This window comes from Orcinus orca, chromosome 5 (assembly GCF_937001465.1).
Source record: "Orcinus orca chromosome 5, mOrcOrc1.1, whole genome shotgun sequence".
Classification (NCBI taxonomy): Eukaryota; Metazoa; Chordata; class Mammalia; order Artiodactyla; family Delphinidae; genus Orcinus; species Orcinus orca.
Window position 1 is genome coordinate 41,272,179 of NC_064563.1, and position 25,938 is coordinate 41,298,116.

Consider the following 25,938-nt stretch of genomic DNA (forward strand, 5'->3'; position numbering starts at 1 on the left):
GGCTGCAATATTTACAGTATTGAAGAAATCAAAGTTGTAATGAATGCAGGTCTGTCAAGAAAGGAAGTTTTTCTAATAAGCATTAATTAAACTCAGCCCCGTGAAAATCATAGCCTACTATGATCAAAGTAAACACAGCTCTTATGACCGTTCCCAGCTCCTTGGTCAGATGGTCAACATGAGCATGGCATCATGTCAGGGCCCGAGGAACAGGAGAATGAGATATGGTGTCTGTCCTCAAGAAGTCCACAAGCTTGTAGGGCGACAGATCAATCAGACAATGAACAAAGTAACACAGGAAGGGCAGAACTGAGATGCAAACTCAGTGGAGGAAGTTAATAGCTCTTCCTTAAGGAGCCTCCTTGGGAAGGGAAATTTGGAGCTGGGTCTTGAGTGAGAATATGTGAGAAAAGCATTCCAAACAGATGCACATGCAAAGAGCACTTCTTCCTGATTCCTGAGAATCATAGGGTGCTGATTTCCTCTTCCAGCACTTTGTTCATGTTGATCATTTACACCTTAGTGAGAATGAGTTGTTCTGACTTTCCTGAGAGCAGAATTTGATAAAAGGAAAAGAGACAGAGCCTGAGAACTGGAAATACTTGAGACCAGAAGGGGCAAAAGAGAATACCGTAAAGGAAAGGGGTACAGAAAGGGGAAGCAGGGAGCCCAAGACAGGAACACTGAACTGTACAGCTGGGAAATGGAGGTTATGCACATAGAATACAATGGGCCCCCAGAGCTGTGCAACAAGACAACCCGAGGTCCCAAACACCACAACCGTCACCAGTCTAGGGAGGTGTGACCTGGCCCCAGATGAAGCTTCCTTACCCTGATCTACAAAGTCTCAGTTCTCTTCTAAAACTTCTCCAGCAAAGATTCATCCCCTCTCTATTTTACAGCTCTATTTAAATAAAATAGTTAGTCGTATACAGTCCATAGCAATTTGGGGACCATTTCTACCTTCACTGCCCAGGTAGAGAGTTAAGCTGCTTGCCAGCAGCCTTGTAAGTCCTGGCTCCCATCTCTCTCTCTAACCTCATCTTGAACTGCTCCTGCCTCACACACTGACCTCCATCACAGTCTCTTCCTTCTGCTCCTCGAGCTCGTCCCACCTCAGGGCCTTGCTTATCTCTCTGTCTGAAACTCTCTTCCCCAAGATCTTTTTGGGGTTGACTTGGCTCCTTCTCATCCTTCATGTCCCTGCTCAGGCGTCAGCTCTTCAGAGGGGCTGCCACTGACCACCTTGCCTTTGCCATGAGCCAGCGTCTATGTTTTCAGAGCACCTCTCATTCACTGAACTTATTACTGTGTTGACTTATTTACTGTGGCCACCCCACTAAAATGTAAGCCTTATGACGTCAAGAATTTGATTTGTTTTGTTCACTGTCACAGCCCTGGAACCTAGAAGAGTGTCTGCCTTAACAGTAGGTGCTCAATAAACATGTACTGAGTGAATGAATAATCCAGCTTTGAGATGTGAATTATTCAAGGTTATGTCCTTAGCTCCCTGCCCACGGTAGCTCCAAAGTGTTCATTGGATAGTTGTGCTAAAAATCATTCTTGATCCAGCCTTCTTTTTCAGGCAAGGCTACCTCAGTCCTTCTGAACTCTCCTTCCCATTCCCCTTTCCATGCCCTTAACCCCACACCCCACAAGTTGTGAACATGGTCTATTCCAGCCCCATTGGTAATCCCATCTCCAATCAGCAGAGCATGCTGATGACTTCATTTTTTTCCTCTTTTCAGAGAGCAAAGAACGGGAGGAAATCAGTTCTGTTGAAATGTGAACCAGTATGAGTGGTACATTTCCTTCTGCCTATTTTCTTCTCCAGTTGTTTCAATCTGAAGGCTGATGGGGAGAAGAGTGAGATGAATGGCAGTTCAACTCCCACCACTGCCATGGCATCAATCACAGAGACTGTGGAAAGCTACAGTCAGGGGTGGGAGGTTGGGGGGCCCAGAACAGATGGGGAGGCACCAGGAGCGGGTGTGGATGCCTAGCAAGAGTCGCAGAAACTCAATTTCTCTCTTTCCTAGGCCTCCCAAAATGGCCTACCCCGGGCAGGGACCCCACCACCACCTGTCTCTCTAGGGAATCACTAACAGTTGGATCATTTCTGATGTGCAGGCCATGTGAAGGCAGGGCACAGTGGAAGGAACACACAGTTCAACAGCAGAGAGTTCTGCTCCTGACTCTGCCACATGCTAGGTGTGTGGGACCCTGGTCTGTTACTTAACCTCAGCCACCACCTCCTCAGGGATAAAATGAGCATAGGAGCGTCTACTTGGAAAGACTGTGTGCCTTTATATGTGTGAATTATGTGTAAAAGCACCTAGGACAGTGCCGGCATATGGTAGGTACTCTATAAATTGTTGCTATTATTAAAAAGCTGAGTTCAGGTACAGGGAAAATAAAGTATGTTTATGTTTACTCAATACGTGAAAAATAGATGATTGCCTGTACTTTTCCATTTTATTTATTTATTTATTATTTTTGGCTGCATTGGGTCTTCATTGCTGCTCATGGGCTTTCGCTAGTTGCAGCGAGCGGGGGCTCCTCTTTGTTGTGGTGAGCGGGCTTCTCATTGCGGTGGTTCCTCTCATTGTGGAGCACAGACTGTAGGCGCGAGGGCTTCAGTAGTTGCGGCACGCAGTCTTAATTGCTCCTCCGCATGTGGGATCTTCCCAGACCAGGGATCGAACCCATGTCCCCTGCATTGGCAGGCAGATTCTTAACCACCGTGCCACCAGGGAAGTCCTACTTTTCCATTTTAAAAGTCAAAGACATGTGTTATAGATGTTAAACATCCTAGTAGATTCAAAGTGGATTCAAAACTTTTATTCAATCGTCCAGTTTGGCATCATACTGTCAAAAAATTAGGCTTCATCAGTTTTTACTAAAATAACTAGCTCTTTGCCTGCCATTGTGTAGACAGCACCTACTTCCCGTCATGATTTTCCTTCTCATCATATGATGATGATACTAGAGTCTCATCATATGATGATGATACTAGAGTTGGAAATTGACTTCTTTGGGGCCACATCAAAGAATTATCAGATCCTCAGCTATTCTGCCATCAATATTGAGCCCTATCCTGTGAATTCCTACCATCTAAATCTTGCTTAGGACCAGTTAGTTAACTTGAATGAAGTACCACTAATGATTTTAACCAACTGAAATTAATTAATTTCTGAGGATGGACTAATTCACAAATGCATAAAGCAAGATTATTTCACAGGATTCTATAGTTGCCATGCGGTGATTATTTTAAAATGCCTGGAGTCAATTTTTAAAAATTATATGTATTAGTAAAAATTTACCCAAGCCCAAGGAGAGAGAACTTTGATTTCATTTTCAAGAGAATTCCAGAAAGATCTTAAGGTCCTAAAGAATATATTCTGATGCCTTGCTGTTTCATAAGAGGGTGGTCTTCTCTCCCTTCCTCCCTTTCATGGATCTATAGGCAGAGCTTTCCCTTTGTATCAAGTGCAATCAGAAAAGACTGGAACAGAGAGAGCTCTTCATTTTGGAGAGCAATTCTCATGGCTGTAGGGGGGTATTTTCCTAGTCACCAAGAGAAGGTGCAGTTCTCTGCCCTCTAGTGAGCACTGTCACCACAGAATGAGATGCAATTTCCCTACTTTTGAGACATCACAAGCTAAGATATCCAGAAGAATTAAAAAAGACCAACATAGAGGTTGGAGAATGAAAATAAACTAATTCCAGCACTCCAGACTGACCAATCATTAGCCATTTATAACAGGGCTTAAAATCGTCATGGGCCAACTGCATTCAGTTCTCACTAGTTCCCAGGCCAGTTTTTGATTTGTTATTCTTCTGGAGAAAAAGAGCATGCATTAACCTCAAAATCAGTGACGAACTCTGGATGCATCTTAGTAGCTGCTGAGTAAACATCTGCTGAATTAGAAAAGCGAAAAAGCAAAGAAGAAACAAACAAAAACCAATGTTCTGTCAACGTGAGAGTGTTTACATATAAAATGAAATTAAATGATAAAGGGATGTTGGCTTCAAAGGGTCCTCAATTTTGTTCTATTTTTGTTTAGTTTCTGGGTCTAGTGTTCACTCACTACATTTCTTATTTGTCAACGTTAGTATTCAGCCTTAGTTTCAAAATTGCTAACTCATACCCCTGTGAGAGACAAATTTGCCAACTAGACAACAGTGTTTGTGTACAATTCTTTTTGTTCTTAGCCTTACGGTATCCAGTCAAAAGTTATTTAAGTTAGGTCCTTCATTCCCCACCCACTTCTGTGTGGTATGTCATCCATTTGTAATACAGTTAGATTCATATCTCACAGTCTGCATCTCATCTTGAGTTCCCCTGACATCCTGGTAGGTTTTTTTTTTAATTTGCATAGAGTATAATTCATTTTTTGTGTTTGTTCAGTTCTATGGATTTTGATAAATGCACAGTCATTCCACCACAGCACCATACAGAATAAATTTCATAACCCCAAAGTATCCCTCATACTGCCTCTTTGTAGTCAATCTCTCCACCCACCTCTAACTCCTGATAATTACTCATCTTTCTCTGCCCTTATAATCCTTCCCAGAATGTCATACAAATGGACTCATACAATATGTAGCCTTTTGATTTAGCAAAATGTATTTAACTGCATTTATATTATTGCATGAATCATGAATCAATAGTTTATTTCTTTTTCTTGTTGAGTGGTATTCCATTGTATGAATACACCTTAATTTGACTATACATTCATCAGTTGACAGGCATCTGGGTGGTTTCTAGTTCTCAGTGGATTATGAATAAATTTGCTATAAATATTTTCCTAAAGTTGTTTGTGTAAGCATAAGTTTTTGATTGACTTGGGTAAATATCTAGGAGTGGAATTGCTGAGTCATATGGTATGAGTATGTTTAACTTTATAAGAAATTGTTAAACTGTTTTCCAAAGGGGGGCATATCATTTTGCATTTCCACCAGCAATGTATGAGTTTCCATTTGTTCTGCATCTTTGCCAGCACTTGGCATTGTGTTTGGTTTTGGTTTTATCTTATACATTCAAATAAGTGTGTAGTGGTATCTCATTATGGTTTTAATTTGTGTTTCCCTAATGCCTAATGACGTTGAGCACTTTTTCGTATGTTTAATTGCTATCCAAATATCTTCTTTAGTGAAGTGTCTGTTCAACACTTTTGACCACACACAGGCCACCTTTTATTGGGTTTTTGCAGTTATTTTCTTCCAGTGTGTAGCTTGTCTTTTCATTCTACTAACAGTGTCTTTCACAGAGCAAAAGTTTTAAATTTTTATGAAGACCAATTTTTCAAATTTTTTATGGATCATCCTTTTGGTACTATATCTAAAAAACTTTTACCTAACCTAAAGTCTCACAGATTCTCTCGTATCATTTTTTTCTAGAAGTTTCATAATTTAAAATTTTACATTTAGGACTATGATCCATTTTGAGTTAATTTTTACCTAAGATGAGAGGTGTGTATCAGGTTCTTTTCTCTTTCTTTTACATATGGACAATGTTCCATTTGTTCCAACACCATTTCTTGAAAAGACTATCCTTTCTCTGTTGAATTGTTTTTGCACCTTTGTAAAAAATCAGTTGACTATATTTGTGTGGGCCTGTTTCTGGCTTATCTGTTCTATTCCATTTACTATCTATTCTGTTCCATTTATGTGTGCTTCATTCCTTGTGATAATACCACACTGCTTTGATTACTGTAGCTTTATACTAAATATTGAAATCAAGTAATGTGAGTGATTCCTACTTTATTCTTTTTCAAATTCTTTTGAATATTCCAGTTCTTCCACCTTGACGTATAAAGTTGAGAATCACCTTGTTGATCTGTATAAAACATTTTCCTAGTATTTGAATTGGGATTATCTTTACTCCACAGATCAAATTGAGGGGAATAGATAGTTTAGCAATATTGAGTCTTGCAATCCATGAACATATTATGTCTCTCCGTTTAGTTAAATGCTTTTTCATTTCTTTCTTTAATGTTTTATAGCTTTTAGTATACAGATACTGCCCATATTTGGATAGATTTGTGAATAAATATTTCATTCTTGGGGTGCTATTGCAAATAGTTTTTTCTTTGAAGTTTCAGATTCCAATTGTTCATTGCTAGGAATACAATTGACTTTCGTATATTGGCCTTATATTCTGCAACCTTGCTAAATCCACTTATTAGTTCAAGGAGCTCTTTGGTAGATTCTTTGGGATTTTTCTACATAGACAATCATGTTGTCTTCAACAAGAGTCAGTTTTATTATTCCTTTTTGATCTGCATGCCTTTTATTTCTTTGTATCACCTTATTGCCCTATGATGTTGAATAGGTACAACTGAATTTTAATAGTCAATCTAAACACAAAAGAATTAGGACTAAAGTAATATCAAACTCTGGAAGTTCACATCAGGAAGGTAAGAAAGGCTTCTCAGACTTAGTCATTTGATTGTTAATTTAGTCAATGAAATATTTACTCGTATCTCCATGAGACAAAGTATTATAAGGAAGTCAAATATAAAATCAGACTTGGATTTCTCCATCAAGTACTTTGCAGTTGAGGAAAGGTAATAAGACATGAAAAATAGTTACTACATACAAATAAGAAGGTATAAAGCTAATCAGAGATAAACAGCAAAAGAGTAGGGGAGGCTCTAAGGCAGAAGAACAGGTAGGAAGCCATTAATATAAAGGTCTGATCTGGTGGTGGTAACGAAGAAGTCAGGATGTAGGTGAGAGATGGTGCAGAAGTGGGCTCCTCAGATTTTGCTGACTGATTGGTTGTGGAGGCCAAAGGAGAAGGAAGAGATCTGTGGGAGTTAAAATATGTTGCTTATTTTTTGGAGGGGGTAGAGGCGGGGCCACAGATTGATATTCTGGATTTGAAGTGTACACTGAAAGTTCAGATGGGGTTACCTGCAGGTGGACTGACTGAACCAACGAGTAAGAGCAGGCTGGACATAGAAGTTGACCTTGGTCATGATTCTCCCTTTAGCCCCAGCTCTAGGCTTTGAGGCTGTAAATACTCGAGGGCTGGGATTCGCCCTCCCATTGGAACAGTGACCACACTTAACTGAAGGGTCAGTGAGAAGAGGAATGGTATGGATAGTGTGCATCTTGCTAAGCAGGTTCCCAAGCTCCAGCCTCTTGTGAAACAGAAGAAGGCGCCCTAACACCTACATTGGTTGAAAGAGTGAAAGGCTACAATGTTTACTGTATCCCTCCGCTCAGGGAGGGCATAGGACCTCATTTTACAGAAGAGGGAACCTGTATGAGGTGAAATGAGATGTCCATAGCTACCAGGAACAGAGCTTGGATTCAAACCTGTGTCTATCTGATAACAGCTTGCACTTAGCATTTACCATGTGTGAAGCATTACTTTAAAGGCTTTAATCCTCACACTTAAACCTCACAACAACCCTGTGAGGTAGCTTCTATTATTATCCCCAGTAACGTATGGGGCACAGAGAGGTTTGGTAACTTCCCAAGGTTTCAATGATAGGAAATAGTACAGGCACTTCTTCACTATAAGTATATCATCACCACACTATGCTGCCCAGTGTTTCCCAGTAAACCACAGAGCCTCCCTAGCCAACAAGAGTAGAACAAGTGAGTGACAATGCAGTCTTTATCCACAGCAAAACGATGGCATCAGAGCACCCACTGTGAGCATCACTGAACACCAACTATGTGCCCAGGACTTTGCTAAGTGCTGGGAATAAACAGATGCATTAGACACAGTCACTACCCTCACAGATCTCAGTCTGGTTGGAGAAACAACCTTGTACACAATGAGTACAATATGTGCCATGATATATGGCACTCTGACAGCAGGTGTAAAGGATTGGGCACACAGAGAAAACAGGCATTAATTTTATGTTCCTCTGTCAAGGAAAGTGAAAGGCAAACTAATGCATAATGGCTAGAAGCAACCTTATACTTTTGATTAAGTGCATATTTAAATATCACCCTGCCCCTCAGTCGGGATCATGCCTCAGTCTCCATCACATGGCTGACTTTACTTTCTAAAGAGAAAGCAAGAAATTCATGCACAGTAAACGGAATTGGGAAGATGCGGAGCATGAGCTCTGTCTCAGATGCTTTTTTGTTTGTTTTACTTTGCCTTTGAAAATGACACAGCTCATTACAGTGGAAACTAACACAGCTCTCATTACAAAGTAGATGACAGAGAAGGCTTTACCTTTGCCTCATCTTGTGGAACTTCTTTGAAAATAAATCATCACCCCAGGGTGAAGAAAACTTTGAAATCTTTAGGTTCTCTCTTCTTAGTGTTGAAAATGCAAGTACATGTGTGATATTCACATAGGAAAGTGTGATCATTCTGTTGTGAGGAGAGATGTGATCTTGGACAAAATTTGGAAGGTGGAAAAGTGTGTTCTCCCATTTGGGGGCCCACTTCCTTCATCCTCCTGCCACTCCACTTTTTTGTTTGTTTGCTTGTTTGTTTGTTTTTTGTGGTACGCGGGCCTCTCACTGCTGTGGCCTCTCCCGCTGCGGAGCAGAGGCTCCGGACGCGCAGGCTCAGCGGCCATGGCTCACGGGCCCAGCCGCTTCACGGCATGTGGGATCCTCCCAGACCGGGGCACGAACCCACGTCCCCTGCATCGGCAGGCGGACTCTCAACCACTGCGCCACCAGGGAAGCCCCTGCCACACTCCACTTTTATTCCCCCTTCCAATTCTGTCAGAGGTTTAGTGCTTTATTTCTTGATTGCTCCTTCTAATCCCTCCAAACTATGTAAGAAAAAGCTCTGAAACTTCTTCACACTAAGGTATAAATGACTGATACTAGTTTATAGACAAGCCTCTCAAACTGGGACAGCAAAGGGTGCCAAGGGATACCTAGTAAAGCCACGGGACCAACGTGGCACATCTCTGAGACAACAAACTTGCTTGAAAATTTAGGAAGGAAACATTATTTTATGTTAAAACAAACACAAATATAATACGGAATGAAATAGGAAATGGTTGAATGAATGAATCACATTAAAGTAAATTGTTACAAAAGAAATATCGTGCATGAGGCTGAAACCCAGAGCCCCGGGGGTGGCAAATCCTTTTCTGTCTCCTCTGCCCTCAGGGGTAAGCATGGCAGACCTCCCCGGCTGTAGGTGGGAGGATGAGGCCCTTGAGGAGCCCTGTAATGGGAGACCTTAGGGTCATGGATTTATACCCATGTAGAGATAATACAAGCAGCAGGCCTGAATTTGGAAGTAAATTCAGCAAGGGCCTTAAAAATGTTTTGTAATTTACTAAAATTAAACAAAGGGATAATAAACACCAACACTATCAACTTTATTATACACATTTTAAACAGTAGCTCTGGGGTATGGCATATTTAATTTCGCTTTCAAAACTTTTCAGGATTGCCTTCCCTCCCAGTTTGCAAAAGATGCTTGTAAACTCATGTTGCTTTGTGGCAGATGGATGGACCAAGAGGCTTTTTTTTAAACAACATTTATCTTTTAGCTACATTCGAGACTCTTGATGCATGGACCCCTCTAGCAGTCTGGTGAAGCCTACAGACTCCTTAGGAAAAGTGCTTTTGGACTTCACTGGTGGCGCAGTGGTTAAGAACCCACAACTACTGAAGTCCGCGAGCCTAGAGCCTGTGCTCCACAACAAGAGAAGCCACCGCAATGAGAAGCCTGCGCACTGCAACGAAGAGTAGCCCCCGCTCACCACAAGTAGAGAAAGCCCATGTACAGCAACGAAGACCCAATGCAGCCAAAAATAAATAAATTTATAAGAAAAAAACAAAACAAAGACGTGCATATCATTTTTTTAACATCTTTATTAGAGTGTAATTGCTTAACAATGGTATGTTAGTTTCTGCTTTATAACAAAGTGAATCAGCTATACATACACATATATCCCCATATCCCCTCCCTCTTGCATCTCCCTCCCACTCTCCCTAACCCACCCCACTAGGTGGGCACAAAGCACCGAGCTGATCTCCCTGTGCTATGCGGCTGCTTCCCACTAGCTATCTATTTTACATTTGGTACTGTGTATATATGTCCATGCCACTCTTTCACTTTGTCCCAGCTTACCCTTCCCCCTCCCCGTGTCCTCAAGTCCATTCTCTACGTCTGCATCTTTATTCCTGTCCTGCCCCTAGGTTCTTCAGAATCTTTTTTTTTTTTTGAAATGCATGTCTTACTAGGTCACAAATTTGGATTTTAAATATTTTGAACTGTATTTCCATTTAATCGGATTCCTGTATATTTTATGTTATGTGTTTAAAAGCACTTTTCAGTTATTTATTTATTTTTTAAATTTATTTATTTTATTTTATTTATTTTTGGCTGTGTTGGGTCTTTGTTGCTGTGCGCGGGCTTTCTCTAGTGGCGAGTAGAGGCTACTCTTTGTTGCGGTGTGCAGGCTTCTCATTGCGGTGGCTTTGCTTGTTGTGGAGCCCGGACTCTAGGTGAGCAGGCTTCAGGAGTTGTGGCACGCAGGCTCTAGAGTGCAGGCTCAGTAGTTGTGGTGCACGGGCTTAGTTGCTCCGCGGCATGTGGGATCTTCCCGGACCAGGGCTGCTCCGTGTCCCCTGCATTGGCAGGAGGATTCTTAACCACTGCGCCACCAGGGAAGTCCATGCACTTCTTTGTGAATATATTAAACAACAAGCTCTAGGAGTGCGTCGAATACCACAGTTTCCAAAAAGTGATGAGTGTAAATGGTGAGTGCAAATAATTTTTTGAGGCAACTGTGATGTGGTAGAAAAATACCTGTAATTCCTTTTGGTGGCAAAGTAACAGTTAATGTGGGTACTTCTGTGGTTTCTTGCCTACATTCATACTTGAAGGAGAAGCTACATTTCAGTTAGATGTTGGTGAAAATAAAAATGTATTTTTTCTCATTCAAGTTCATGAACCCCAAGTGATATGCCCTGAGATAAAGGTTCTAGATTCTTCTGATTTAAGACTCTGAATTATTGAGTTCCAGATATTCTGATGCCTTGGATACTTGAGACAGAAAAAGCAGTGAGTAACTTTTATTGAAGTGATAAGTAGATTTTGGTGAGCATTTCTCAACCCTTCTCCCCATCCCCACCCCTGCAGAACATCCAAGTTCTGCCCCATCCGCACAACTTTGTGTTCCAACTCCACTTCCCTCCTCCTGGCAATCACGAGAGAAACATTCTAAATTTCTCAGACCCACATGATTTCTCCAAACTGCCTTTACCAACCAAGTGTCACCTTGTCCTTCACCTCCCTTATCTATCTTTATCCCCTGTTTCCCACTATCCTAATGATTCTAGCAAAATGACTCACAATTCACTTGAAATAGATTCAGGAAGTTTGCAATGTCTAAGCGCAAATCCATGAGGTAAGAGGATCATAGAGTCACAGAAGCAGGTCTTGAAAACCACAGAGGCAACCTCCTAACAGGTTTAGTACCTGAACTAGAACCTCACCAGATTCAGTGTTTGAGACACCACTTTTCCTAGAAAATAAGAAAGGAAGACAGTAAATAGCAGTTATTGAACACTGAAGTATCCTGGGACTGGTGCTGTATTTATATTTTCTCACTCTTTGGAAAATAAAAAGCAGTGAGCTATTAATATCCCATTTAAGAATGAGGAAAGAGACTTAAAAAGTTTAAGTAACCTGTCCAAGGTCACACACAGTTAGGAAGCATTATTTGTGTACCTCCCCCTCCTCAGTCTGACCGACCTGACACTCACAGAGCCACTGAACAGGAGCACTGAAACCACTCACAGAACCACTGAAATGACTGCCCAGAAGTCGTCAGCAGTCCCTGTGGGGCTGAACGTGAAGGGCATTCCTCCGTCCTCCCGATGCTGGATCTCCCGCAGCCTTCAATACTGACCACTTATACTCTGTTGAAACCGACTCCACCTTTAGCTTTGGCAGCATCACTTTCTTGTTTCCTCCTACGTCTTGACCCCTCCTTCTCAGTTTCCTTTGCCAGTGTAGCTTCCTCTTGGCCACCTATAATGTTGGAGCAAAGCTGAGCCTTGGCCCCCTCTCTAACTGAACGCTGTCTCCCTTGGCAGCAGACCCCAGCCCATGGCACTCATTACCCTTGATACCCAGAAAAACCCTCTCCCTGCTCTGAGCTCCAGGCAACTAACGTGGATATCTTGCCCACATGCCCAAAGGTGGTCAAAACCCTTCTGTTTGTCGAATGAACCCCACTTCAGTGAAAAACACCTCTCTTCACCCAGCTGCCAATTCAGAAACCTGAGAATGGCCTCTTCTTCTCTTTCACCCTCCTATTCAAACACCAAGTTCTGTAGATTTTGCCCACTAAGAATACCTGGACTGAATCTGAACCATCACTTCTCATCATCATTGCCAAAGCAGCCTCCAAGCTCCTCTTCTTGCCTCCCTTCACCCCATTTCTCCTGCTTAAGGTTTTCAGCAATTTTCCATTACTCCTTCATATTAAGACCAAAATCGGTAACATAATTGGTAAGGCCCAGTTTGAGCTGCTTCGTACCACCCCCAGCAGACTCACCTGGGCTCACTCTGCACCCTACTCTTCCCCTGACCTGTACTTCTTTTAGTTCTTCAATTACCCATGCTTCCTCCAGCCTCTGAGCCTTTGCATGTGCTGTTGACTCTGCTTGGAATGCTGATCCCTACTCTTTTCATTAAGTTACTTCCTACTTGTTTGGATTTCAGTTTAAATGCTACTTCCCTAGGGAAGCTTTTCCTAGCCATCCAGACCAGGTCAGCTTCCCCAACAGGGCAATTTTTCACTTAGGGCATACTGTTCTTTTATTTAGTACTATGGTCAAATAATCAATTCACTATTTGACATGTTTCCCCTTCTATGATGTAAGCTCCATGAAAGCAGCAACTATCTGCTACTCAGACCATCCCCACACCCTAATACAAGGCTTGGTATGTAGTTGAAACTCAGTACATCTCTATTGAACTGATTAATTAATTATAGGGAAGTCTCTTTTTGCCATACTTCTGTAGACTTTTCTAGAATGACACAGACCAACAGGTGATTTTATATGTCCAAAGAAAATGAATAAGAACCTAGCTGGAATTTACAACAGACAATGACTTGAACCTTTAAATCAAAAAATCTGAAATAATCCCATTCTACTTTGCTACTTAGATAAAGGAAAGAAAGTTTCATTGTGCTACTTATCAATGTCTGTCATCCAAATGCATGGCTAAATCATTTATGTGCCTGGTGGTTTCCAAATGAATCATTATTCACTATCAACAGTGATGAACGGTGCCCTCATAAGAAAACGTTATTACCATTTGTAGTCACCTTCGTGGCTGTCAAAATGTATGTTCTCATACAACTGTCAAAACCAGCTGGCTGACAAATGCACATACTTTCTGCTCTGGATTTTTCAAGGAAGATTAAATGTACATTTCTTTCTTTCTTTCTTTTTTCTTTCATTCCATACCCCGGATTTGACTAGTAGCTTCCAGGTAGGGCACCGCACGCAGCGGAGTGGGATTTAGAGGATCAGAAAGTTGTTCAAGTAGACTAAAACAGCAGATGATGTCACGATCTGAGCACATGGAAACCAGGTCAAACCAAACCTGTTTCTGCCAGCTTGACAAGGCCACTGGAGTCCCTTACCTGTGCTTTCAGGTTGTCTCTGTTGTGTCAACCTTTAAATAAGGGATTTTTGTCCTATGCAATATGCATCTTTCTTGGTCAAATGCAAGATACCTATTTTAGCTAGCTATTCCTCTCTTCCAAGCAGTTTACAACTCTGAGTAATGTCTAAGATATATGTATTCAGAAGCAAGCAGTTTAAAACAGCACATTTAAGTTGCTAATCTTCTGCTTTAAGCATCTTTTGATTTGTAAAGGACCTGTAAGCATCAAATGGCATTTGATACTGTGCCTAAGTGACACTGGATTTTAGTTCTCACAATTCTATTATCGCCTTAAAATAAAAAGTGCATGATGGATGCTCCACAGAATGACACTAGAAATTATATTTAATGCATCTGCCATGGAACTAACCATTCTCCTAAAACAAGTTCAGACACTGAGAGGACAATTCTGCCTTCAGAAAGAAGAAATGTAACCTTGGCTTCTCAAGAAGCTATATCCCTTCTGCAGTAACTCTTTCCTGAAGCTTTGATTTAAGATTTAGGATTTCCAAAATTTGACTGACAAAGCTATGTGTCCCGTGCCCCCATACTGATGTCATTCATTTCTAATATTAGCAGACGAGCAGCTCAGGTTCACCTGGGAAAGAGGAGCTTTTATTTTGAGTTGAACAGGAGCGCATACTAAAAATGAACACAGTGAGACTTCCTTCTGGTATATCTGACACAGATAAAATAGGAAAACCGGTACAATGCAACTGTTTTGAATCAAATGGGAAAGAAATTCAATCTAATTATACATTTGATGTGCTTACAGAATCTTTTTGTGGCCTCACCTGTGCTAACGCTGAGGAATTAAGAAATAAAATGCAATTACATTACGTTGTTTCAATGCACAATGTCACACAAGGTCATGAAGTGTGCATGAAAATTCCTTATGATTGGGACAGAGAAGGTTCCAGGACATCTGTCACAGCCCAGCAGGATGTGTAAACTTGGCCATTATTCGGTGTTATAGCCACACAAACAAGCTTTCAGATGACGTATTTTGGGCTCATGAGATCAAATGTGCAAGTATTTGGGCTTCTGTTATCCAGCAGGGCTTAAATGGATCAGAGGGGCTAAACAATCACCCTACCTCCACGTAGTATTGTGCAGACATGAACGTGGGATTACCCCTGGAAAAAATAAGACTTAGAGACCAGATATGGCTTATGCACGGAAAATACCTCTCACTTTAAAAACAACCAACTGTAAGGAATTCCCTGGTAGTCCAGTGACTAACACTCCCTGCTCCCAATGCAGGGGGCCCAGGTTCGATCCCTGGTCAGGGAACTAGATCCCACATGCCACAACTAAAGATCCCGTGGGCTGCAAGTAAGACCTGGCGCAGCCAAATAAATAAATATTAAAAATAAAAACAACGAGCTCTATTTGGTAATCATTCCTTCCAGCAGGTAAAAATATTCAGAGAAAGAGTTAAAGGAAATAAAAACACTAAGGCTCAGTGCGGGACCTATCATCACTGTATCAATATTTGTCTCTAATTGAACTTTTCGTACAGTACAAAATCTTCTAAGGCTTTCATTCCAGAAAATCTGGCCTGGGTGTTTAAACAGCAATGGCAATAAAATGGGCCATGTTGAGTACTTGTTACTTTGCAGTTTGTGTTGGCTGACAACGCTCAGGTTTCTCAAGTGTGGCCTTCCAAACCCATAGCAGAGTGATCATTATCTCCCTAAGTCACTGTCGCAAGGAAACTTAGGGCAGGTCTCCCTACCTTGGGTGCTGAGATGCTGCTCAGCAAGTGCCCAGTGTCATAACCTTGCCCTATTTGAGTTTGTTAGAAAAATTTCTTCCTTTGCATAGTTTTCTGCACCAAGTTATGGTTCCCTATTGTGCGCAGAGTCACTGAAAGATATTAAAATTACATGAAACTCCTTACCTTGATCTTTTCCCCCATGACACCCACATAGTTATGCAAATACAAACCTGAGATAGCTCCTCCATGTGCTCTCAAAGACCTCCATGGGAGGATATACCCCACTGTATTGTGATTATATGGTTGCTTTTCTGTGTCCCTCAGAAAAGGTAGAGGATAGAGAACTCCTTAAGGGTAGAGAACTGTGCCTTGTTCCTCTCTGTATCTGCATGTCCTTGCACGTTGCCTGGAACATGGTAACCTGTGAATAAATCTTCACTAATTCATCAATGTCAAGTACCTCTACCTGGAAGACTGTTATTCACTTATGTATTTTTTTGCTTTTTTTGTTCTGGTGTAGGTCTTTTTTTATTCTCCCCACTATATAGCTTTTGCTCTATATTCCTATCCTTGAAAATCAGCAGACTTTGGGAATTCCCTGACAGTCCAGTGGTTAGGACTCAGCGCTTAACTGCAAGGGGCATGGGTTCCATCCCTGGTAGGGGAAATAATATCCCACATGCCCACCCCCAAAAAAGTAGACTTTTAGACCACAAAGCAAGATCTTTTGGCTGTACATCCTATGGTTTTCTGAGAAACTACTAAAAGAACAATTCCTGGTGCAAATTATTATCATGGGAGAGGTCCAATTATTTTTCTCCTATTTAGCAGTTCAAAGTATTTTTCACACATACCTTTATGTGATAGTTTCCTGCCAGGTGGACATATCCAATTCATATGGAAAATTTAGCACTATGTCTGTGAGAGGGTGAGTAGAGTCAGAAAGCACCAAAAATAATTACGCTTTGCATTCGTTTACTGTGAACACATTAGCATACGTTATCATGTTCCAGCCCCACCACAGTGATGCTGAATGAATGGCATAAGTATAAATACCCCATCGTACTATGAAGAAATTGAACTCCAAGGAAGGAAGTGATTTCTCCAAGGTCACCTAGCTAGTTACAACAAATGCAGAAAAAACTGGGTCTTTCAACTCTGCAGTGTGATGCACTTTGGACCATGCTAGGAAATGAAATGTGTTGCTTAGGTAGAATTTTATAGACAATAATAGCAAGCAGGGAAAAGAAATAGATGTAAAAACAAGAGCACTGGTTACTAGCTCTAAAGAAGGCAAACTGTGGAGGAATCAAGAGAGAACCTGGAAGAACCGAGCTGTGGAAAATTTTATTGGAAAAGTTGGTGCTGTTTTGTTTGGGTAGAAGCAAGGAGAAAAGTTGTGCTCTTATAAGAGCATCTGATCAGAGAATAAGGAATACACTTTTCTACCATGTTTCAATAGTGTAAGATTCATCTCCTCACACTGGACCCCTACAAAATTCTATGAGGCATCCTCTCTCTGAGAATTTGATTTCTTCTCTGATGGCAGTTAGGTGGATGACAGGAAAATGGGTTGGGTCTGGGTCTCCACAGACAAACACTTCACAGTGAAGATTAGAGCAGCTAGTTCTCTCCCTACTTAGAGAATGAAAATATATTTCCTTTCCCTGGATTAACTTTTAAGGATGAAAAGCAAAGGTGTTCATGAGGAAAGGAAGAATCATTTAAGGACTATCCGACCTCCTTGTAGGAATTTTGTGTAGTTTTTTTTTTAGGTTTGCATTTTCAGCTTTTTTATTTTTTTTATTTTATTAATTAATTAATTTATTCATTCATTCATTTATTTTGGCTGCATTGGGTCTTAGTTGCAGCACTCAGGATCTTTGTTACGACATGCGGGATCGTTTGTTGCAGCACACAGACTCTTTGTTGAAGTGTGCGGGCTTCTCTCTAGTTGTGGCATGTGGGCTCCAGAGGGCACCAGCTCAGTAGTTGCGGTGCACAGGCTTAGTTGCCCCGTGGCACGTGGGATCTTAGTTCCCGACCAGGGATCGAACCAACATCCCCTGCTTTGGAAGGCAGATTCTTAACCACTGGACCACCAGGGAAGTCCCTGTGTAGTGTTGTTTTTTGGTTTTTTTTAATATATCAGCCATAAAAAGAAATGAAATTGAGTTATTTGTAGTGAGGTGGATGGACCTGGAGTCTGTCATACAGAGTGAAGTAAGTCAGAAAGAGAAAAACAAATACCGTATGCTAACACATATATATGGAATCTAAAAAAAAAAAAAATGGTTCTGAAGAACCTAGGGGCAGGATATGAGTAAAGACGCACATGTAGAGAATGGACTCGAGAACACAGGGAGGGGGAAGGGTAAGCTGGGACGAAGTGAGAGAGTGGCATGGACATATATATACTACCAAATGTAAAATAGATAGGTAGTGGGAAGCAGCCACATAGCACAGGGAAATCAGCTTGGTGCTTTGTGATCACCTAGAGGGGTGGAATAGGGAGGGTGGGAGGAAGACGCAAGAGGGAGGAGATATAGGGATATATGTATGTGTATAGCTGATTCACTTTGTTGTACAGCAGAAACTAACACACCATTGTAAAGCAATTATACTCCAATAAAGATGTTAATTATATATATATATATATATAATTTAGTTTAAATAGCCTAAAGAATTATTTTGTATTTGTTCTTTTAATAATCCCTATCCATCAAGTTGCCCTCAAGGAACTCACATTCTAGAAGGAGAGAGACAATACATTTGTAAGCAAATTAATGAAGAAGATCATTAGGTCTGAAAAGCTATGTTTTGTGGGGACACTTTGTTGTTGTGCTGAGCCTAAGCACATTTTGGGCTTTCTAGTGCCCAAATGGAGATGAAAGAGTCTCTTCCCCAAACCACAGGCCTGCATCTGAGGCTCTGCCTCTACCATGGCTCTAGTCAGGAGCAACATCATCGAAAATGAGATTTATACACCTGAAACTAACACAACATTGTAAATCAACTGTATTTCAATTTAAAAAAATTTTAAGTGAGATTTAATACTCCCAGTTAAAATTCACCTGATGAAATGACCATGTGTTGCTTTATTTTTATTCTAGGAATCTTGGAAAATCAGGACTCAGAGTTTCTTGCTTGGGTCTTGGTAAGTACTCAGGGTATCATGTGGGGGTGGGCTGGGAGGTGGGAGATTGGGGAGGATACCAGGGAATGACTGGGGTGTAGGTCAGGACCCAGTCTCAGGTGAGAAGGGACTTCGTGACCAACATTGCCTCATTTCTCCTTCTGAGCCTTTCCTGCCCCACACAGCCCTCCCTTTCTCAGATTCAAGAAGCCACTGTGATGATGATGCCTTATGGGGGCCCATTAAGCAAAAAGAAACCTGATATTAAAGCATATCTTAGAGGAAGGGACTCCTCTGTTATTCCCATTTAGCAAGTGTGAAGAACCTCATGGCATGTATTTGTATGCTGACCTCACCTGCAGCATCATACGAATTTTTTTCTATCCTTATCTTCCCTTTGCCTAATTTTCTCACTTTTTTCTATATTTTAATGTATTTTATGTACTTTTATAATGTACCTTAAATGTTTTAGGGAAAAAGTTTTATATATACATTTCCCCCCAGAAGCTGTAAATATTTAAAGAATAGTAAGTAGAGATGGCAATTTTAATATCATAAGAATGAATCTGAAATGGTAAAATCTGAGTGTGAGACTTGGGGTAGCATACAGCTTCCAGACATCCCCCAGACAAGGGAAAAGGCAGCCTTGGTGTTCAGGCAATTCAACATCATCAGAACTATTTCTGTAACCTAAGAGAGTCTAGACCAGAATGGTAGCTGAGGAAGTAGTGAGAAATGGTCAGATTATAGCTATGTTTTGAAGGTCAAGCCTGGCAGATCTTCTGTTGGACTCTATTTGGGATGCAAGAGAAAAGAGAAGAGTCAAAGATGACTGTAAGGGTTTTTTTTGCCTGAGAAACAGAAAAGATGGAGTTGCCAGTAAGTGAGATGTGGAAGAATGAAGGAAGAGAGACTTAGGAAGGAGGGAGAGCCAATTGATTTGGGACATATTAGACATCCAAGAAAAGAGGTATATAGGCTAATGGATATATGAATCTAGAGTTTAGAAGAGAGATGTGAGCTGGATGTAGGATGACTTGAGAGTCACCAACATGTAGATACTGTTTAAGCCATGAGACTGAATAAGAATATTAAGGTAGTGAGCATAGATATTACAGAAAGCAAAAGCACGTGGTCTGTGACCTGGGAAGTCCATTAAGAAGTTGGGGAAATGAGGAAGAGCCAACAAAGAACATTGAAAACAAGCAGTGGGTATGGAGGAGGAGAACCAGGAGACCAGGGAGTCCTAAGAATCCCGCGTTTCAAGAGGGATAGAGACCAGCCCTGTCAAATGCTGCTCATAGGTCAAGCAAGATGAGGGCCAAGAATTGATCGTTCAGTTTAGCAACATGGAAGTCACTGATGACTTTGAAAAGATCAGTTTTGGTGGAGTCAGGGGCTCACGCATGATTGGAATAGGTTTAAGAGAGCATGGAAAGAGAAACTGATGGCTGCTCTTTTGATGACTATTTTTATAAAGAAAGCCTAGAAATGGAATGGAAGCTGGACAGGCAAGTGTGGTCAGAGAGGGTACCTTTACACACAAAAGAAATGACAGTATATTTACATACTGATTAAGAAATTCTTTTGAGAAGGAAAATAATGGTTAAGATAAGTAGAGAAGAAAAACACCTGGAATGATTTCTTGAGGACACAAGAGGAAAGTAACATGCAAGAAGGCAGAGTACATGGGCTTTGAGACTGGTAGGTGGGTTGATGGGGTGGCAGTGGCGGTATCTTTAGAAATTATCTTCTACTGCTTCTGTATTCTCAGTGAAATCAGAAGCAAGGTCATCAGCTGTTAGTGAGGATGAAAGGGAGGTGTTGAAAGTTTGAGGAGAGAGAGGATGATGAGAGCAGAAGAGTGAATGGACCAAAGGGATGGATCAAAGTGGCCAGACAGCATTAAGGATCTGCTTGAGATTCATGCTAATAAATTTGAAGTGAGACCATCTCTATGGCCGTGTGTTTTTCCTCCAGTCTTGTTCAACCATGCAGGTCCAGGTGGGGTTTTTCAAGGGCATAATATAAGAAAAGAGAGGCGGAGATGCTGAGAGTTTATGCAGAGGGGTGATTGTAATGGTGGACTTTGGGGTTGAAGCTGAGCAGGGAGGAAAATGAGGACTGAGGCCAGGAAAATGAGGAGGCAGAGGGACAGTGAAAAGTGGGCAGGATCAGTGAATTGTACCTCCAGAGGCCCAAAGGATTGTTGGAGTAAGATCAGAGATAGTAAGTTGGAAGAATAGAAAGTGGTGGTTTGAAAGGGGGATGCTTGAAACTACGGTCATGGGGGGGTTCCGTTATTGGTAATGACAAAGTCTAAGGCATGTCCATTGGGGGAGAATGGCTGAGGTTGTGCTGAGTGCAAGATCAGTAGACCAGAAGAGGTCAAGGGCCTGAAAGATAAAGGTTCAGGGAAGGATTACTTTGGGGGTCATTGAAATCACTAAAACGTATGGCAAAACTAATATTGGAGAGAGTGACAGTGAGCCAGAGCTAAAATTTTCAGATGAGAGGGATTGACTAGGGATGGGTAAGTGACTACAACATGAGGGGACTGATGATGTGAGATCCAAAGCTAGTTGGGAGGAGGAATTGGGAGGAGGGTTTCTTGAACCCTGTTGAATGGAAGTGTGGAGACCAGGGAAGGGATGGTAGTGAAAGAATAAAAGATAGTGGCAACAAAAAATAAATAAAAGATAGTGGCAACAATTTCTGCCTCCTTTTACAGTATTGCAAAAACATTGAAGGCTAGTGATGCCTGAGTTTTTCTGATTCTTCTTAATGATATGATTTGGGAGGTGAGGGTGGTCTTTGCTCACCATAAGACTAAGGGAATTTGACATTTGCTTAATTTATGGCTTTGATTTTATTACCACTTACTTGTATTTGAAAGACCCTGTAGATTCATTATCAGGGATATTCTAACCTTAGCTTTTTTTGAGAGTGCTTAATGGTAAATAACTATTCACTATTTATTATTGAAAGAAATTAAGAAATATAGCAATTTAAGAAAATATGAATTAAGAAATACGATAATCATACACAATTATCTCATAGAATCAGTATCTATGGTGGAAAATAATTTTATCAAAAGTACTGAGAAAATCAACCAAAAGCCCTAAGACTATAAAAAATTCAGGTGCCTGTGAAGTGCCACATGTAAATGAGTCCCCAGAGGGCAGACTACAGTTTTTTAAAACTGTGTGTGAGCTGTAGCTGTTTTGGTCAACTTTGAAACAGACTTGATTCAGGAGCAGAAAGTCCTGATTTGAGCTTCAAGTTTTTTCTCAGAGCTTGAATGCTTGTGATTAGACACTGCATGAAAAATTAGGAGGAAACAAGGAAGTTCATGGGATTGACTGGCTTCATTCAAAACAGGCAACAAAGCTTGAATAAGTATTCTTTGAGAACTTTTCTGAGCTACCTCTGTAAACCATAGGAGACCAAAAAAAATCATAGAAAGGAATAATGCACCAGGCTTAGATAATTTGTCAGGCTCTGCAGACCTCAGCTCTCAAGTCCAGGTAGAGCTGGGTTTACTGTTATAGGCTTGGGATATCAGTTCAGATACAGCCCGTGTTCAACTGAGGCTTTGAAAATTAAGTATTAAATATCCCAAGCAATCACACGACTACAGATGTCTTTTATTGAAGTACCTTAAAGGTCATATTAAAGCTAACAATTCTGACTTTCTTCTCCACCAGAGAAGGACAGGCTGGGAATTTCTTGCCCTGCCAAGCTTCCTTTTGATAAACTAAGAGCATATGTAAATGGTAGCAGAAAGGTGAAATAACCCAAGGACGAACTGAAGATACATCTAAAGGAACACAATTCTGTTAACAAAAGAATAGGGAAAAAAAATAAAGTGGAAACCTGCCTGTGGGCTGCTGTGGCTGGACTGATTTATTAATACACTGGCCACTGCTATCAAGACCCAAAGTCAAAGAAACTGATGGGAAGGGAGAAAATCCACCAAAGAGTGATTGAACATCATCTCAGTCTAGTGGGAAGTGGGATCATCTTCTGAGAGACGAAGAGAGAATTTATGTATTCATTCATTCATTCACTCATTCATTCTCAGCAAACATTTAGGAAGCCAGGCATCATGCTGGTTGCAGGGGATATCCGATGAAAGAAGCAAGGGCCCTGCTCTCAAACTGCGCACAGCGTAGCAGGAGTCAGGCACACAAAAATAGTGCATTGGACGGATGCCATGATGGAGGGTACGGGATGAACCAAGCATGAGGAAGGTCTTTTGGGGCATCTGGAGCAGCTTCGCAGGGGAAGTGCTGCTTGAGTTGAGACTTGAAGGGAGTCATTAAGTAGAGAAAGAGGGCGAAGGATGCAAGACAGAGGAGGCAACACGAGCAATGGACTGGAGGGAGACCCATGGAGCAGGAGGTACTGTGGGAAACACTAGTGTATGTGCAGAATATTTCGAACGCAGGGTATTAGGGAACCACAAGAACCAAGCCTGGAAGGAAAGCTAGGCCTGATCAGGAGGGCCATTGTTTGCCTTGCTAAGGCATTGAGCTCTAGTCCTCTAGGTTTCTGGTGTTCCTCCAAGTCCTACATCCCCAAGGTCTCAGGGAATAATACTTGGGGGATGAGGCACGGACAGGGCTCCACCTCTCCCTGCCCTCCTCCTTCCATTGCCACCGCTTCCATCAATGTAGCTCCACTTTTTCTAAATGAAAATATAAATATGACTTTTAGTGTAAATTTAAATGTAAAGTTTTAATGTAGTATGTCATAAATGACTTCATGTTTTAGAACAGGAGTAGGTTCACAGCAAAATTGAGCAGAAAGTGCAGAAATTTCCTCTCACCTCATATGCACACAACTTCCCCCACTATCAACAACCCACATCAGAGTAGTACATTCGTTACAGTCCTGCACTGACACACCATTATCACCCAAAGACTATAGTTTACATTGGGTATATGTATAGCTTTGGTGTTTTACATTCTATGGGTTTGGACAAATGTAATGACAGGTATCTGCCGTTATAGTATCATACAGAGTAGTTTCACTGCCCTTAAAATCCTCTGTGCTCTGCCTATTTATTTCTCTCTGACCCCTAACACCTGGCATCCACTTATCCTTTTACTGTTTTCATAGTTTCGCATTTTCCAGAATTTCATATAGTATGGACATCCTACAGTACCTAGCCTTTGCAATTGGCTTCTTTTACTTAGTAATATGCATTTAAGTTTCCTCCGTGTCTTTTCATGGTTTGATAGCTCATTTCTTTTTAGTGCTTCATATTACATTTTGAAGGAAAATAAGCATCCTTCTTCCAAAAAAAAAAAAAAGAGCTTTAAAACCCTGCTCCAGCTTGTGAAAAGCCATTGAAAAACTTGGATCAGGAGTAGGACATGATAAGATGTATTAGAATTGTTTTCTGGCAATGATGTGAAGGCTAGATTAGAGGGGGAAAGGGTTGAGACTGGAGTCAAGATGATGAGATAGTGATATTAAAGATGTACAGAAAGAGGGTGATTTTTTAGGAGGAAAAATAAACAGGACTCGGTGACCTTGGGATGCAGAATGAGAGGTCTACCTGAGCAGGGGAGGGTGCCCCAGTTCCTGGGTTGGGTGTGTAGATGGATGGGCTGAAATCTCAGAAGAAGGAGATGCAGGAGGGAGCAGTAAGAGGAAGGAGAATGGAGGAGAAGCAGGAGCAGTGTTGGGAAGAGGAGACCCGAGAGCCTGCCAGCTTCAGCCTCAGATATCCAGGGGGCACAGGGAGGGCTGGAGAGAGCTCCAGCTGGAAATAAGACCCAGGAAATTCTAACAAGGCTGAACCCATGGTTGTCACTGAGGTCACCTGCAAATACAGAGGACTGAGGTATTTGGACAGGTTTAGGACACCTGCCTTTTGGAGTCTGTCAGATTCCATGCTCCCAGAGATCACCTCTGTTTTTTCTACACCCCTATCGTACTGTCAGCAGATCACAGTATCTAGCAAGTAGTAGGTGCACAAATATAGTTACTGAATGTATGACTGGGTATGTGGATCAATCTCTAAGGAATGACAAAATGCATAGTGGGTAATAGTGAAGATCCAGGGAAAGTCAGAAATCATGAAATGTTGCGGTCCAGCCAACCTGGTTCTTTGGCTTTCTCCAGTAACGTATCAACACAGAAACTGAGAACGCCAAGTGGAGGTGAGGAGAGGGGATAGAGAGAGGCCCAGCATCGAGGGTTATCCCCAACATGCGTCAGGGACCAGGGGCTCTACTCTATACACAGTGACACGAGTCTAGGCTGGATTGGGGCTCAGAGTATGCAGCAGGGCTCTCACTGCTGCAGATGGAAGGGGCATCTACCCACACACATTAGGAGCAGGAGCCGCTTCTGATTCATGCCACTGGAGGTGACACCCCACAGCAGGCAGCTGCTCCTACAGGTGCTCAAAAGGGGCAGACTTTACCCTGTGCCACTCACTGTGGGATATACGTGCTTCCCTCCACATAAGAGGCTTGCAGGAAGAAAGGCATGTGATAGTTAATTTTATGTCAACTGTGACTATGCCACAGGGTGCCTGAATTGGTCAAACGTTATTCTGGGTGTGTCGTGAGGATGACTTTGGATGTAATGAACATTTGAATTCATAGACTATGTAACGCAGATTGCCTTCCCTAATGTGGGTGATGGCCCTCCTTCAGTCAGCTGAAGGCCTGAATAATACAAAAAGGCTGAGCCCCCTCGAATAAGAGGGGACTCCTCCTGCCTGACTGCTTTGAGCTAGAACATCAGATTTTCCTGACCCTTGGACTCAAAATGAAACATTATCTCTTCCTGGGTCCTGCTGGCTTTTGGACTAGAACTTACACACCATCGGCTCTTTTGGTCCTCAGGCCTTCAGACTCGGACTGAATCTACACGTGGGTTATCGTGGGTCTTGAACTGCAGATGACAGATCTTGGGACTTCTCAGCCTTCACAATCATGGGACACAATTCTTTACAATAAATCAATCTCTCTCTCTCTCTCTCTCTCTCTCTCTCTCTCTCTCTATATATATATATATATATATATATACTTAATTTCTCTCTATGTAAATATATTTTATTATATATTATAATTATATATAATATATATAAGTATAAAATATATTAATATATATATAAATATATAATAACAAATTTTATAAGAAATTATAAGGTTCTATTTCTCTGGAGAACCCTAACTAATAAAAGCATTTTGCTAGTTTTGTAAAACATTGCACAGGTATATGTGGCAAAGCAAACAGTCAGGCATTTCTAGGGAGTGAGCAAGGTTATGGGAAGGGGGAGGAGCACAGATCAGGGGGGATGTGGTCACTTGCTCATTTTTCAGCTGAGCACATATGGATCCTCATGTAGAAGACCATCATCCCCAAAGGAGTCCTCCTGGGCTGTTCACTGGTCAGGAGGGCATGTTATGTGTTCCTGCCAGA

At 41.5% G+C, this 25,938-nt stretch overlaps 1 protein-coding gene across 3 annotated transcripts in view; it reads left to right on the forward strand.

Annotated features, from left to right (window-relative positions):
- The window catches only part of KCNAB1 (potassium voltage-gated channel subfamily A regulatory beta subunit 1), a 427,972-nt gene that overhangs the window by 297,756 nt on the left and 104,278 nt on the right, over positions 1–25,938 (forward strand). For all 3 annotated transcript variants that reach the window (XM_004281819.4, XM_004281821.2, XM_049709722.1), the window contains exon 2: positions 18,470–18,513. In XM_004281819.4, coding sequence (XP_004281867.1) covers positions 18,470–18,513 — 44 coding nt within the window. The remainder of the gene's footprint in view (positions 1–18,469; positions 18,514–25,938) is intronic.